Below are 13,464 nucleotides of genomic sequence, written 5' to 3'. Positions count from 1 at the left end.
ATTATAAGGAAAGACTTACTGTTGAGGACTGCACCGGATGCAATTTGAAAACCTGAGAGCGTAAAAGTGGAAGACAGGGTAATATGCAAGACAGAGATCATTGTTTAAACATTTTACATGCGTTAATAAGAATGAAAACCTAAGTGCATTTTATGTAACAGAGGTGGGAGGGGGATGGTGAAAAATGGACATGTAAGAAAATGAAACATGTAGAAAACTAAAATGGAATGAAGAAAGGAGTAGTTACTGTGAAGAAATACTGAGATGGAAGAAATTAACGCCAGGTGGGTGGTGAGAACCAAGGACCTGTTGGCAACTGTCAAAATGTAAGTACTGTCGTTTGTTCATAGGTTTAATGTGGACTGACATGTATAGCTGGCCTTTGGTGAGGATGAAATCGACATCAAGGAAAGTGGCACATGATTTGGAATAGAAACATGTGAAATTTAATTGGGAGAAGGTATTCAGAGATTGCAAGAATATTAACAGGTCAGTCTCACCCCAGATGGTAAAGATGCCATCAATGTATCTAAACCGAACCAGGGGCTGAAGATTTTTGGATCCCCAGAAAGCCCCCTCCAAGCGACCAATGAAAAGATTGGCATAGGAAGGAGCCATCCTGGCTCCCATGGCCAAAACCCCTGATTTGTTTGTGTGTCTGCCTCTCAAAGATGAAGTAGTTGTCAGTAAGCACAAAGTTGATTAAGGCGAGTAGGAAAAATGTCATAGATTTGGAATTATGTGGGCAGTGACTGAGGAAATGTTCAGCAGCAGACAGACCATGCACGTGGGGGACGTTGGTATAGAGGGAGATGGCATCAATGGTGACAAGCAAGGGGTGTGGTTGGAGTGTCAGGGGCATGGATTTCAGATGATGTTCACATAGGAGGGAAGTCTTTGTACTACAGGTTGCAAATGCTGATCAACCAAGGCAGATATATGTTCGGTTGGTGCCCTGTCTTCCAGCTTTAAGCCCTCAGGTTTTCAAATCTCGTCCAGTACAGTCCCCAACGATAAGTCTTTTCTTCGCATCACATCCGATAAGTCTCCCCTGACCAGTGGTTCTGGGTAACTTTATCGAAATCTACCCCTTTTCCTAGACCTCTCCAGTCCTTTTCCTTCACGCCTCTTCCTTCCCCTTCAATCCTTCTGCCTGAAGGAGGAGCCACTGGCTCCGAAAGCTTGCCTGTTATAACCTTCTCTTATGTGTGTGTTCTGCAACTGTTTGGTGAGTAGATTTCTTATCCATCCAGTTACATAATATAAATAATAAACTATTTAAACTGAAATGAATAATTTAAACTCCTCATTGCCAAACAGAAAGTCTCAAACTGAAGCAGTGATTTTCGCTAGTACCGACAATGCACAATGAAGAAAAAGTTGCTGTTTCTCGCTCCGACATGTTTACCAACCCACAAGGAATCTAATACGTTATATACAACATCAGACAGAGCACACTTATTCCCTGTAGCAAGAGGCATTAGCACATTCTTTCCCTGCATGCATAATTTGAAATAGGTTACGGAACATAGAACTAGTCTGTTAACAGTATTGAACAACACGAAATCCTACATACCATAGTATACATACCTCATTTTTGGAAAAAAAGTAGACAGAGCACATTCTTTTCTTGTACTCTTCATTTGTAAGTAACATAAATGTTTATGGGACTTTCAGACTGAAATACTGACTCAATAGGTAAATGAAGTTTGCTTGTGATACATGCTCCATTCTCAAAATACAGGTCACTTTGCTAATGCACACAACTTAGAGGTAGCCATTTCCTGTCCTGTGATGGAAGAGATTTCCATTGCCAGCATTTGGGTGGCAAAGGTGGTGGTGATCCACGTGTTGGATGATGACCTTAAGTTTGGCTATCTCATTGGTGCTATTTGGGTGTAGTGGCACCAAGTTTCACTATCTCGCCACATGTCTTCTCATTACCATTAACAAAAATGTGATAATATACACACCTTCAGGAGAGGGTTACCCTTAAGACAATTGATACACACGTCACCAAAGTGGTGGTGCCAATTAAAAAAAGGCTTGCATCAGGTGAAGGGCAATGCAAGTTCTTTCTTTGTATTCACTGATGGATTCTGGTATACAGTGGGTAATGCAAATGGTACATTTTTATTAATGCCCCACAACAGCACTCATGAAAATCAGAATTTGTTGCCAATGTCAATCAATCTACAATGTATTGTATGTTTGCAGATTGTACCCATGTCTGTCTGGTATTACACCATTTTAAGTAAGATAATGTGTGATTCTCAGCCTGGTGTGAGCCTTCCAGTTTGATGATCTTTAATGGTTTGTGTGTCAGTTCACTACTTATTTTCAAGCAGCGTCTCATTTGGACTCGAGAGAACAAGTGGATCCTATCTGTACATGTCTGTCATGGAAAAGTTTGAGGTGTTCACTAGAAATCAAACACAGGATGTCAGTGTCAGTGGCTAACACTAGGTCACACTGGCAGTCAGTATATACACATTTTCAATGATTTTTTAAACAATTTCATTGGATATATTAGATTACAGATTCAAATTTGTCAAGGACTGTCCACTATGATACAGTATGACATAATTTTTAGTGCATATATTTTTTGCTCTGATTGTTAATATATACTTGGACGTCCTCTGATTGTGATTTTACACAAAAATTAAGGTGTTCTCTGGAACGGCGACTTAACTGAAATCCTAAACAATAAATAATTCTTACATACTACACTATCGTGTCATATAGTCTGAAACCACAATATTTCTCTCATATTTGACTGAAATTTAGGCTGTGCACAAGAGTTTGAAATGAATAAAAACCTATTTAGTACATTTGATGATCTGTATCTTGATTCAGTGTATTTCAACTAAGTCATCGTTCCAGAGAACACCTCAATTGGCTTTACATTAAAGCATAATCAAAGGTCAAAATCAAATGCTTAGATTCATCTGTGGTTCATTGACAGAATTATAGATTATTGTAGAGACTAGAGCTTTATAAAGATTGATTGTAATATAAATCCTACACTGAATTCACTGTGATACTAACTGCTTTGCCACGCGGAGTGGCTGCGCAGTTTGAGGCGCCGTGTCACGGAGGTTCGAGTCCTCCCTTGAGCGTGGGTGTGTGTGTGTGTTGTTCTTAGCATAAGTTAGTTTAAGTAGTGTTTAAGTCTAGGGACCGACGACAGCAGTTTGGTCCCTTAGGAATTCGCACACATTTCAACATTTTGAACTAACTGCTTTACGTGTCGTGGCACGTGATGGGCCACTGGCATTTCTGTACCTGATACTGTCCACCCCTTTGCACAATAGTACACACACACTAGTTGGGAACTTCTCTTTCATTATCTCACATTCCGGAATATAGGTAACACTTTTATGTTTAATTCCAAAATTCAGTTGGTATTGTGTTTATACCACAGAACTTGATATTCTGTACTAGGATACTTGTTTATTTATTTTTACCACATCAATTTTATTTTTCTATTTGTTGTTCCTATTTGAAATGTCAAACTTTATGGGTACTAGGACGGGAGCATATTATACGTGATAATGTCATGTGAATGCCTATGTCATTGTACAGAATTATGCATGTCAATGCCTGTAGATGATATATTGTTTTACTGATAACTTGAGTAAAATATATTTTTGTAGGAAATTATGTTCAGCTGCATGTTGTGCCAACAAGGGGTCAACTTTGTTCTTGGGAACAGTTTGGGTGTGGTGGCCATTCAACCTTGTGGACAGCTGATGGGTAGTCACACCAACTTGTAAAGCTGTGCAGTGTTTGAAGCAGAGTTGGTATATGCATGGCTGATTTGACAGGTGGCCCAGCATCTGATGAGATAGGATAAGCCTGTGACAGGACTGGAGTGGGAAGTGCTGGGTGGGTGGATGGGACAGGTCTCGCACCTTGGCCTTCCACAGGGATATGATCCCTGTGACATTGAGTTGCGAGTGGGAGTGGCATATGGATGGACTACGATGTTGTGAATGCTTGGTGAGCAAGAGACCACCACTTTAGGATGGGTGGGAAGGATCTTGGGTAGGATGTCCCTCATTTCAGGGATCGTGATAGATAATCGAGGGCCTGGCAAAGGATATGATACATTTGTCGCACTCGTGGATCGTAATTTGTGATGAAGGGGGCACTTCTTTGTAGCCCAGTGTAAGGTTAGTGAGAGGATTGGAGGTGTCTGTCTGGTTCAGGTTTATTGATGATATCTTACTGATGTTTTGATATCTCAATGATGTGGTGATATCTTAATGATGTGGACTCAGGTTCTCCTCATTCTGTCACAACAGTGACACATTCTCTCCCATGTGTTTCACCTTGTTCTGCTACGCAATGTGTCATCTTTCTGCACTTTGATCTCCACACATCTGTCCACATTAAACCCCCTAACCACCAGCATTACCTGTGTTTTGGCAGCTGCCATTCCTCCCACCCCAAAAAAATCTTTCCCATGCAGCTTGGCCAGCTGTGGACTATGTATCACTGTTGATAACTCCCTTGCCCTGTATGCTGAACGTCTCATGAAGGCCTTCACAAACAGGCACTACATGCCAAACCCTAGTCCACGAACACATTTCCTGTGTCATGTCCTCAAAAAGTCTTAACCTCCCAACAACTCCAAGAATCAACTGTAAATGAGCTGCCCCTTTGTCACCTAATATCACCCTGGACTGGAACAACTGAACCACTAGCTTTGTCAGGGCTTTGGTCATCTATCATCATGCCCTGAAATCACAGACATACTACCCAAAATCCTTTCCACCACTCCTAAAATGGTTTTCAATTGCTCACCCAACCTACTAAACATTCTAATCCATCCATATGCCACTCCTGCGTCCAACACCATACCACAGGGATTTTACCCTTACTGAAAACTAAGAAAGCAAGACCTGCCCAACCCACTAAGCCAGTATTTCCTAATCCAGTTCTGTCACAGGCTTATCCTACTCCATCAGAGGCTAGGCCAACTGTCAAAGCAGCTGTGTCATATACCACCTCTGCTTCAAACACAGCACAGCTTTTTATGTCTGTATGACTAACTATCAACTGTCAACCAAGTTGAATGGCCACCACTAAATTGTTGCAAAGAACAAAGTTGACCACCCAGTAGCACAACATGCAGCCAGTCATAACATGCTCAGTTTCAATGGCTACTTAACAACTTGGACCATCTAAATCCTTTCCTTCAACACCAGCAAGTGGGAGTTATTCTTGCAACATGTCCTCCACTTCTGTAATTGTTCTGACCACAATCTCCGGTAAACCACTGTCCCCACATGCTCCACCCAACAGTTTCCTCTCTCTTCATTTTGCCACCCTCTCTCAATTCATGTTCTCACATCACCTTCAGTGTGTGCTGCTCCCCACCGGCTCCCAACAACCATGCATCTCTCTCTCTCTCTCTCTCTCTCTCTCTCTCTCTCTCTCTCTCCCCCTCCCTCTCCCCTCTCTCTCTCCCCCCCTCCCCCTCTCCCTCCCTCCATCCCTCTCCCCCTTCTCCCTCTCCCCCCTTCTCCCTCCCCCCTTCTCCCTCCCCCCTTCTCCCTCTCCCCCTTCTCCCACTCCCCCCTTCTCGCTCTCCCCCCTTCTCCCTCTCCCCCCTTCTCCCTCGCCCCCCCTTCTCCCTCGCCCCCCTTCTCCCTCGCCCCCCTTCTCCCTCGCCCCCCTTCTCCCTCGCCCCCCTTCTCCCTCGCCCCCCTTCTCCCTCGCCCCCCTTCTCCCTCGCCCCCCTTCTCCCTCGCCCCCCTTCTCCCTCGCCCCCCTTCTCCCTCGCCCCCCTTCTCCCTCGCCCCCCTTCTCCCTCGCCCCCCTTCTCCCTCGCCCCCCTTCTCCCTCGCCCCCCTTCTCCCTCGCCCCCCTTCTCCCTCGCCCCCCTTCTCCCTCGCCCCCCTTCTCCCTGTCCCCCCCTTCTCCCTGTCCCCCCCCTTCTCCCTGTCCCCCCCTTCTCCCTGTCCCCCCCCTTCTCCCTCTCCCCCCCCTTCTCCCTCTCCCCCCCCCTTCTCCCTCTCCCCCCCTTCTCCCTCTCCCCCCTTCTCCCTCTCCCCCCTTCTCCCTCTCCCCCCCTTCTCCCTCTCCCCCCTTCTCCCTCTCCCCCCCTTCTCCCTCTCCCCCCCTTCTCCCTCTCCCCCCCTTCTCCCTCTCCCCCCTTCTCCCTCTCCCCCCCTTCTCCCTCTCCCCCCCTTCTCCCTCTCCCCCCTTCTCCCTCTCTCTCCCTTCTCCCTCCCCCTCTCCCCCCTTCTCCCTTCTCTCTCCCCCTCCCCTTCTCCCTCCCCCTCTCCCCCTTCTCCCTTCTCCCTCCCCCTCCCCTTCTCCCTCCCCCTCCCCTTCTCCCTCCCCCTCCCCTTCTCTCTCCCCCTCCCCTTCTCCCTCCCCCTCCCCTTCTCCCTCCCCCTCCCCTTCTCCCTCCCCCTCCCCTTCACCCTCCCCCTCCCCTTCACCCTCCCCCTCCCCTTCTCCCTCCCCCTCCCCTTCTCCCTCCCCCTCCCCTTCTCCCTCCCCCTCCCCTTCTCCCTCTCCCTCCCCTTCTCCCTCTCCCTCCCCTTCTCCCTCCCCCTCCCCCTCTCCCTCCCCCCCCCTCTCCCTCCCTCCGCCCTTCTCCCTCCCTCCGCCCTTCTCCCTCCCTCCGCCCTTCTCCCTCCCTCCGCCCTTCTCCCTCCCTCCGCCCTTCTCCCTCCCTCCGCCCTTCTCCCTCCCTCCGCCCTTCTCCCTCCCTCCGCCCTTCTCCCTCCCTCCGCCCTTCTCCCTCCCTCCCCCCTTCTCTCTCTCTCCCCCCCTTCTCTCTCTCTCCCCCCCTTCTCTCTCTCTCCCCCCCTTCTCCCTCTCCCCCCCTTCTCCCTCTCCCCTCTCCCCCCTCTCCCCCCTCTCCCCCCTCTCCCCCCTCCCCCCTCTCCCCCTTCTCCCCCTCCCCCCTTTCCCCCCTTCTCCCCCCTCTCCCCCCTTCTCCCCCCTCTCCCCCCTCTCCCCCTCTCCCCCCTTCTCCCCCCTCTCCCCCTCTCCCCCTCTCCCCCTTCTCCCCCTCCCCCCTTCTCCCCCTCCCCCCTCTCCCCCCGTCTCCCCCATCTCCCCCCGTCTCCCCCATCTCCCCCCGTCTCCCCCATCTCCCCCCTTCTCCCCTCTCCCCCTTCCCCCCTCTCCCCCTTCTCCCCCTCTCCCCCTTCCCCCCTCTCCCCCTTCTCCCCCTCTCCCCCCTTCTCCCCCTCTCCCCCCTTCTCCCCCTCTCCCCCTCTCCCCCCTTCTCCCCCTCTCCCCCCTCTCCCCCTTCCCCTATCTCTTCCCCTCCCCCCTCTACTTGCCTTACCAGACACAACCACCACCCCAACCTAGTCCACCTGCCACAAAGCAGCACTAAAATTTTAGGTCCAGTTGGCACCATTTCGCCATGTAGGGGTGTGGAGGGGGGGCGGCGTTGCAAGAAAGCATGGCTGTCGATGACTCAATGTTTCTATGTTTCTGTTTTATGTGACATTCAGTACTGCTTCATTGTGATCAATGGTTTAAGCCAGTTGTGGAAAAATAAAAACATTAGCAGGAGCTCTTACGGATATAAAAATTTCATTTTTTGCAATGCATGAATTTCCAAAGACGATACTGGATCTTAAAATGAATTTTTCCACAGGAGTTACCATATATCGGAAGGCAGTGAGGAACCACCACCACTCCCACCAAAACGTCGGCAGCGCTCAACACGACCAACACAACAGCAGCAACAGCAGTTGCAACAGCAGCAGCGTGATGTTGAAAGTTCAAGCCTTGAAGGCATTGGCGGACATCTCGGTACCAGTCTAGAGAGGCTCAGTTTACGTAGTCGTTCCCCAGAGGATACCTCCTCCTTACTTAGTGCATCAGCTGGTAGTCTGGATTCTGTTCTCAACCATTCACGGGATGAAGAAGAGTTACAAGCTCTTTCAGGACCTGCTGATGAATCACTCCATTCTATTGATGGTTCTCTAGTACCAGGTAGGTCTAGACACAATTAATAGCTTTATTTTATCAAATTTTCTCTAGTTTTTATTGCTGAGGACCTAATTATAGTATCCAGAATTTCCTTACAATGAAGCCCTAAATTAGCAGTTTAATAGTGTCTGGAATGTACACTATATCATTTATGCTTGTCAGAAGAGTGAAAGGTAAATAGCTGAAATTCGCATACACAAAGAAACATCAAATCCAACACTAAAAGGATTGTTGTTATCTTGTTTTGGAACCGACAACAAAGAGGACTCTTTTATGAGATGGAAAAAGAATCTAGTGCAGAGATTTGAGTTCTCTGCTTTCCAGGTTTGTCAACATATGGTGTAACTCCTCCATATCTGCTCACCTCTCCCCCCCTCCCTCCCCTCTCCCCCCGTTCCCCCTCCCCCCATTCCCCCTCTCCCCCTTCCCTCCCTCTCCCTCCCCCTCCCTTCCTCTCCCTTCCCCCTCCCTTCCCCCTCTCCCCCTTCCCTCCCTCTCCCTTCCCCCTCTCCCCCTTCCCCCTCTCCCCCTTCCCTCCCTCTCCCTCCCCCCTCTCCCCCTTCCCTTCCTCTCCCTCCCCCCTCTCCCCCTTCCCTCCCTTCCCTTCCCCCTCTCCCCCTTCCCACCCTCTCCCTCCCCCCTCCCTTCCCCCTCCCTCTCTCCCCTTGCTCTCCCTCCCCCCTCCCTCTCCCCCCTCCCTCTCTCCCCTCCCTCTCTCCCCTCCCTCTCTCCCCTCCCTCTCTCCCCTTGCTCTCCCTCCCCCCTCCCTCTCTCCCCTCACTCTCACCCTCTCCCCTCCCTAACCCCATGCCTACTTACTCTTTTATTTTTTCTATTATTATTATTATTATTATTATTATTATTATTATTATTATTATTATTCAGGAGCACCTTTTGCTGAAGCTAGTAAGGAAGGCTAGGGTGTAGCTGCCTGAGAGGTACTTTCACAAACCTCTTGTAGCAAATTTTGGTTGGACAAGTTTGCCAATTTTGCAGCCTCCTACTATTGATCTTATGTTTCTAAAGAAAAGCAGCCGTCCTGATCTTTTCCATTCCTTTGACAAAGACTGATTTTTGATGAAGGGAAGAAAGAATTGATGTTACGAAGAGGTAGTCAGCATGGAGTATAGACAACATTTCACTGAATACAGCTTAATTTTGAATTAATTTATTACACGAACCCATCACAGTTTTACTTTCTATTTGAATTTGATCATCAGGTACAAAAATGTACAGATAATACACAGATTGTCACTCCTGCACAACAACAACAACAACAACAACTACTACTACTACTACTACTACTACTACTACTACTACTACTACTACCACCACCACCACCACTACCACCACCACCACCACCACCACCACCAGATGAATATCCTCCATGTGGTCCTAATATGTAAAATGTGATGTCCATATATGTGAGCACTTAAATATGTATCAAGAACATGGGATATAATGACAGTATCCTGAAAAGTAAAGATATTTGTTTTTGTAGTACCATGTTCTAATAAAGATAGTAAATAAAGATTCACAATGATTTGGTCCATGCTTATATGTTAATACTGCTGCAGGGTAGTAATCTCAACTTAATTGAGAAGAATTGAAGAACTGCAATAGATAGTTTGGAGTAGAAGCAGCACAAGTTTCGTGTAGAAGCAGCACAAGACAAAGGAGGCACTGAATCTTATTTGAAAAGCAAACCTGAATCTATAACACTGTGCAAAAGTGTTTCAGAAGTCATAAAAAGAGACAAACTGATTCAAATGACTTTCCAGCTAGACAACATGTATTACACATGAGACATTTATGTACATTTCATCCTCTGTGAATATCTGTACTTTCTGTAGGCCTGAAAATTTTGAGAACTATAACCTCTTATATATCATGTAGATTGGCCAATCTGCTGATTGTAACACTAAGTAACTACTTACATTAACAGGGGGGCAACAGCTGCAAAATTACTGTAAAATACACTTTTGAGAACAGTACTTTATTAGCACATTTCTGATTTCACAGAAGAATCTCAGGAAGCCATTTAGTCTGTGAAAGAGCATAACAATAAAATTCAACAATATTTGAAAGATAGTGGAACATGATCACGAAAACAACTGGGTCTGGCAGCTTCACACATTAAAGCTAAAGCTGTCATTGATCTGAAGGTTGGTTTGAACACCACAGTGCTTTACTAGGTATGGTCCTATTGGGAGTATTATGTCAATGTCTTCTTTCAACCTTTAAACTTACTTACCAGCCTGTTAAGGGGGAATTTAGAGTTTAACGTGAACTCTGAACCACAGTGCAGCTTGGCATTTTTCACATTGACAAATATTGCCAGAGGCAAAATAAGTGGCAGATTAAAAATCTTCAGGTTGGCTGGGGGTAGAACTAGAGACTTTCAGATTCCTTACTCTGGCACTTTACCACTGAGTCAAATCATCACACATTATGTTAGCAAGAAAAGGAAAGAGGACTTCCAATATGTACAGAAGCGCGCAGAGAATATCGCCCTCCCCTCCCCTCCTCAGTTGCATTCTGAGAATCATTTATAAAACTAAATCAGAAAGAAAGAGGCAATCCTCAATTACAACACCACATTAAGTACATATGTAGTGGCATATACTTAATGAAATCATGAACCTAATTGTTTCACCATTTACATCTATTTGTCACCTTCTTTCTTGATTGAAAATAATTTAGAAATTTAAAGTAAATGTTTGTGTATGTGTAATGGCCAACTAATGAAGTTCTGTTGTGATCTACCAATGTTAGGTGGAGAGAATGATATAGCAAACTCAGTTACATGAAGATTATTTGGAATCATATACTTCCACTGAAGACAACGAAAGGAGGGATGCCAATGTTATAAGAAAGGAACAAATGGGAGCTGACAAGTAGAAAAAATCTAATAGAATTAAAGGTGCACAGATTATGGAAATCAGAAGTACGGTGAAATTGTATGCTAATGGTTCTGATTATGAAACATCTGCTAAGATTGTATAAATATTGTTCACTCTTCAGGTAGTCATTTGTTAAATCAGCGCGTTTTACAGTGTCTGTTTGTTCCTTAAAAAAAGAAAGAGAAAACATTTGCATAAGATGGAGAAGTTGTCACAATGAAACTAGTGTTTAAGGATGTAGCTACTGTCCTTAGCAGTATCTTCTTCATCTAGAAAGATATTAGTTGTGGTTTGATGACACTGTGATTTTATGAAATAGGAACACACCAGCCGTGGGATAGGAAAATTATTGTTCAAAATTTCATCAACAGCAACGTTATTAGATAAGAAGCAGAAGCTCATATGCAGAATGATGGGTGAGGAATCTGCTATGCCCTAATCAGAGGAACCATATAAAATTGTCCAGTGAAACTGCTGAGAGGTCTAACGCATGTGGTTACTGCCAGTAAACTGCTTTTGTTGAGAACACTGATGAATGTGTTACTGCACACTTTACTAGTTCTCGTTGGGTTAAAAGAAACATGCACATTGTACTGCACTGAGTACTACATGACATAGTGTACAAAGAACATAACATGATACACGAGACCTGACACAGCAACAGGTACACACTGGCAAGTAGGCAAACAATCAAGTGGGGATGTACTCAGACTGAGCAAAGACAGTTTTACATAAAAGCAAAGCCATATAAAGATCATGGCCCATATGAATCCACAGAGATTTGTTTGAATACTTTTGACTGGACTCGAAAGAAACCACAAATAACCTGAATCGCAGGTATAGCTGAGGCATCGAGCGGTCAGTTGGCACATAAATGAGGCTGATGATGAGTCAGGAGCACATTTGCTAGCAAAAAGCTAACTCTCCAGGTCAAGCTGCAGTCCAACACACAGTTATAATCTGCCAGCAAATTTCAAATCAGCATGTACTCTGCTTCAGAGTGAAAGATCTATTCTCAAGACTGAAAAAGATGCTAAGCTTTCATAGGATCTACATATGGTCCATGGTGGAGGTGTGGTCTGCCACTACTAATAATTTCCTTTGGTGTTCCACTTCCAAGTAGAGCCTCCGTATGAGCCCTAATTTCTCAATACCATATCTTCGTGAATTTAGGTTGCCAGTGGTAGAATTGTTCTCAAGACAGCTTCAGATGCTGATTCTCTAAATTTTATAAATAGTGTTCCTCTAAAAGAATGTTGCCTCCCATCCAGGGATTCGCATTTGAGTTCCCGAAGTATCTCTGTAATAGTTGTGCATCGGTGGAACCTATTGGTAACAAATCTAGCAGCCCACCTCTGAATTGCTTTGATATCTTCCTTTCATCCAACCTGGTAAGGATCCCAAACACTCAGCAGTACTCAAGAATGGGTCACACTAGTGTTGTGTGTGCAGTCTCCTTTACAATTGAACCAGACTTACCTAAAATTCTCCCAATGAACCGAAGTCAACCATTCGACTTCCCTTTCACAGTCCTTATGTGCTTGCTCCGTTTCATATGTCTTTGCAATGTTAAGCCTAGATATTTAATTGACATTGTCAAGCAGCACACTACTATGCTATATTTCAACATTGTGGGATTGTTTTTCATATTCATCTGTGTTAACTTACATTTTTCTACATTTAGAGCTAGCTGCCATTCGTCACACCACTTAGAAATTTTGTGTAAGTCATCTTGTATTGTCCTAAAGTCATTATGTGTTGACACCTTCCTGTACACCACAGCATCATCAGCAAATAGCCGCAGATTGCTGCTTACTATGTCCGTCAGATCATTTATGTACATAGAGAACAAGAGTGGTCCTGTCACACTTCCCTGGGGCACTCATGACGATATCTTTGTCTCTGATGACACTCACTGTCAGAGCCAATGTACTGGGTTCTATTACTTAAGAACTCTTCAAGCCACTCACTTATCTGAAAAGCTATTCTGTATGCCCATATCTTTGTTGACAACCTGCAGTGGAGCACTGTCTCAAATGCTTTTCGGAAATCGAGGAATGTCAGGTCTGCCGGTTGCCCTTCATCCTAGATTTGCGCAATATAAAGTAAGAAGAGGGCAAGCTCAGTTTCTCGTGCATATTTGTGTACAGAAGCTTTTGCATCTCAAGGAAACTGATTATACAGTTAACTGTGAATATGTCCAAGAATTCTGGAGAAAACCAGTGTTAAGGATATTGGTCTGTAATTTTGCAGGTCCATTCTTTTACCCTTCTTATAGAGAAGAGTTACCTGCACTTTTTTCCAGTCACTTGGGACTTAGAACTGGATGAAACATTGCTGAAAAAATCAAGCTAAGTAAGCGGGCAATGCCATAGAGCACTCTTTGTAAAAGGAAATTGGAATTCTATCCAGACCTAGTGACTTATTTATTTTTAATTCTTTCAGTTGCTTCTTTATGTCAAAGATGCCTATTACCATATCCTCCATATTGGGGTCGACAGCTGAACCATGATTCACCATACAAGAAGCTGTACACAGTTGTGAGATGGTATCTCTAGTGTGGTTCCAGGCTGTCATGGATGAAGATGGT

The 13,464-nt window shown here is 45.4% G+C and overlaps 1 protein-coding gene across 1 annotated transcript in view; it reads left to right on the top strand.

Moving 5' to 3' along the window:
* LOC124721732 (guanine nucleotide-releasing factor 2) overlaps positions 1–13,464 on the top strand; it is a 387,271-nt gene that overhangs the window by 252,179 nt on the left and 121,628 nt on the right. Inside the window, exon 6 of the mRNA XM_047246831.1 lies at positions 7,634–7,974. Coding sequence (XP_047102787.1) covers positions 7,634–7,974 — 341 coding nt within the window. The remainder of the gene's footprint in view (positions 1–7,633; positions 7,975–13,464) is intronic.

The sequence above is a fragment of the Schistocerca piceifrons genome, chromosome X, assembly GCF_021461385.2.
Source record: "Schistocerca piceifrons isolate TAMUIC-IGC-003096 chromosome X, iqSchPice1.1, whole genome shotgun sequence".
Classification (NCBI taxonomy): domain Eukaryota; kingdom Metazoa; phylum Arthropoda; class Insecta; order Orthoptera; family Acrididae; genus Schistocerca; species Schistocerca piceifrons.
Note: the sequence above shows the minus strand (reverse complement) of the source record. Positions and strands in the feature narration are given on the sequence as shown.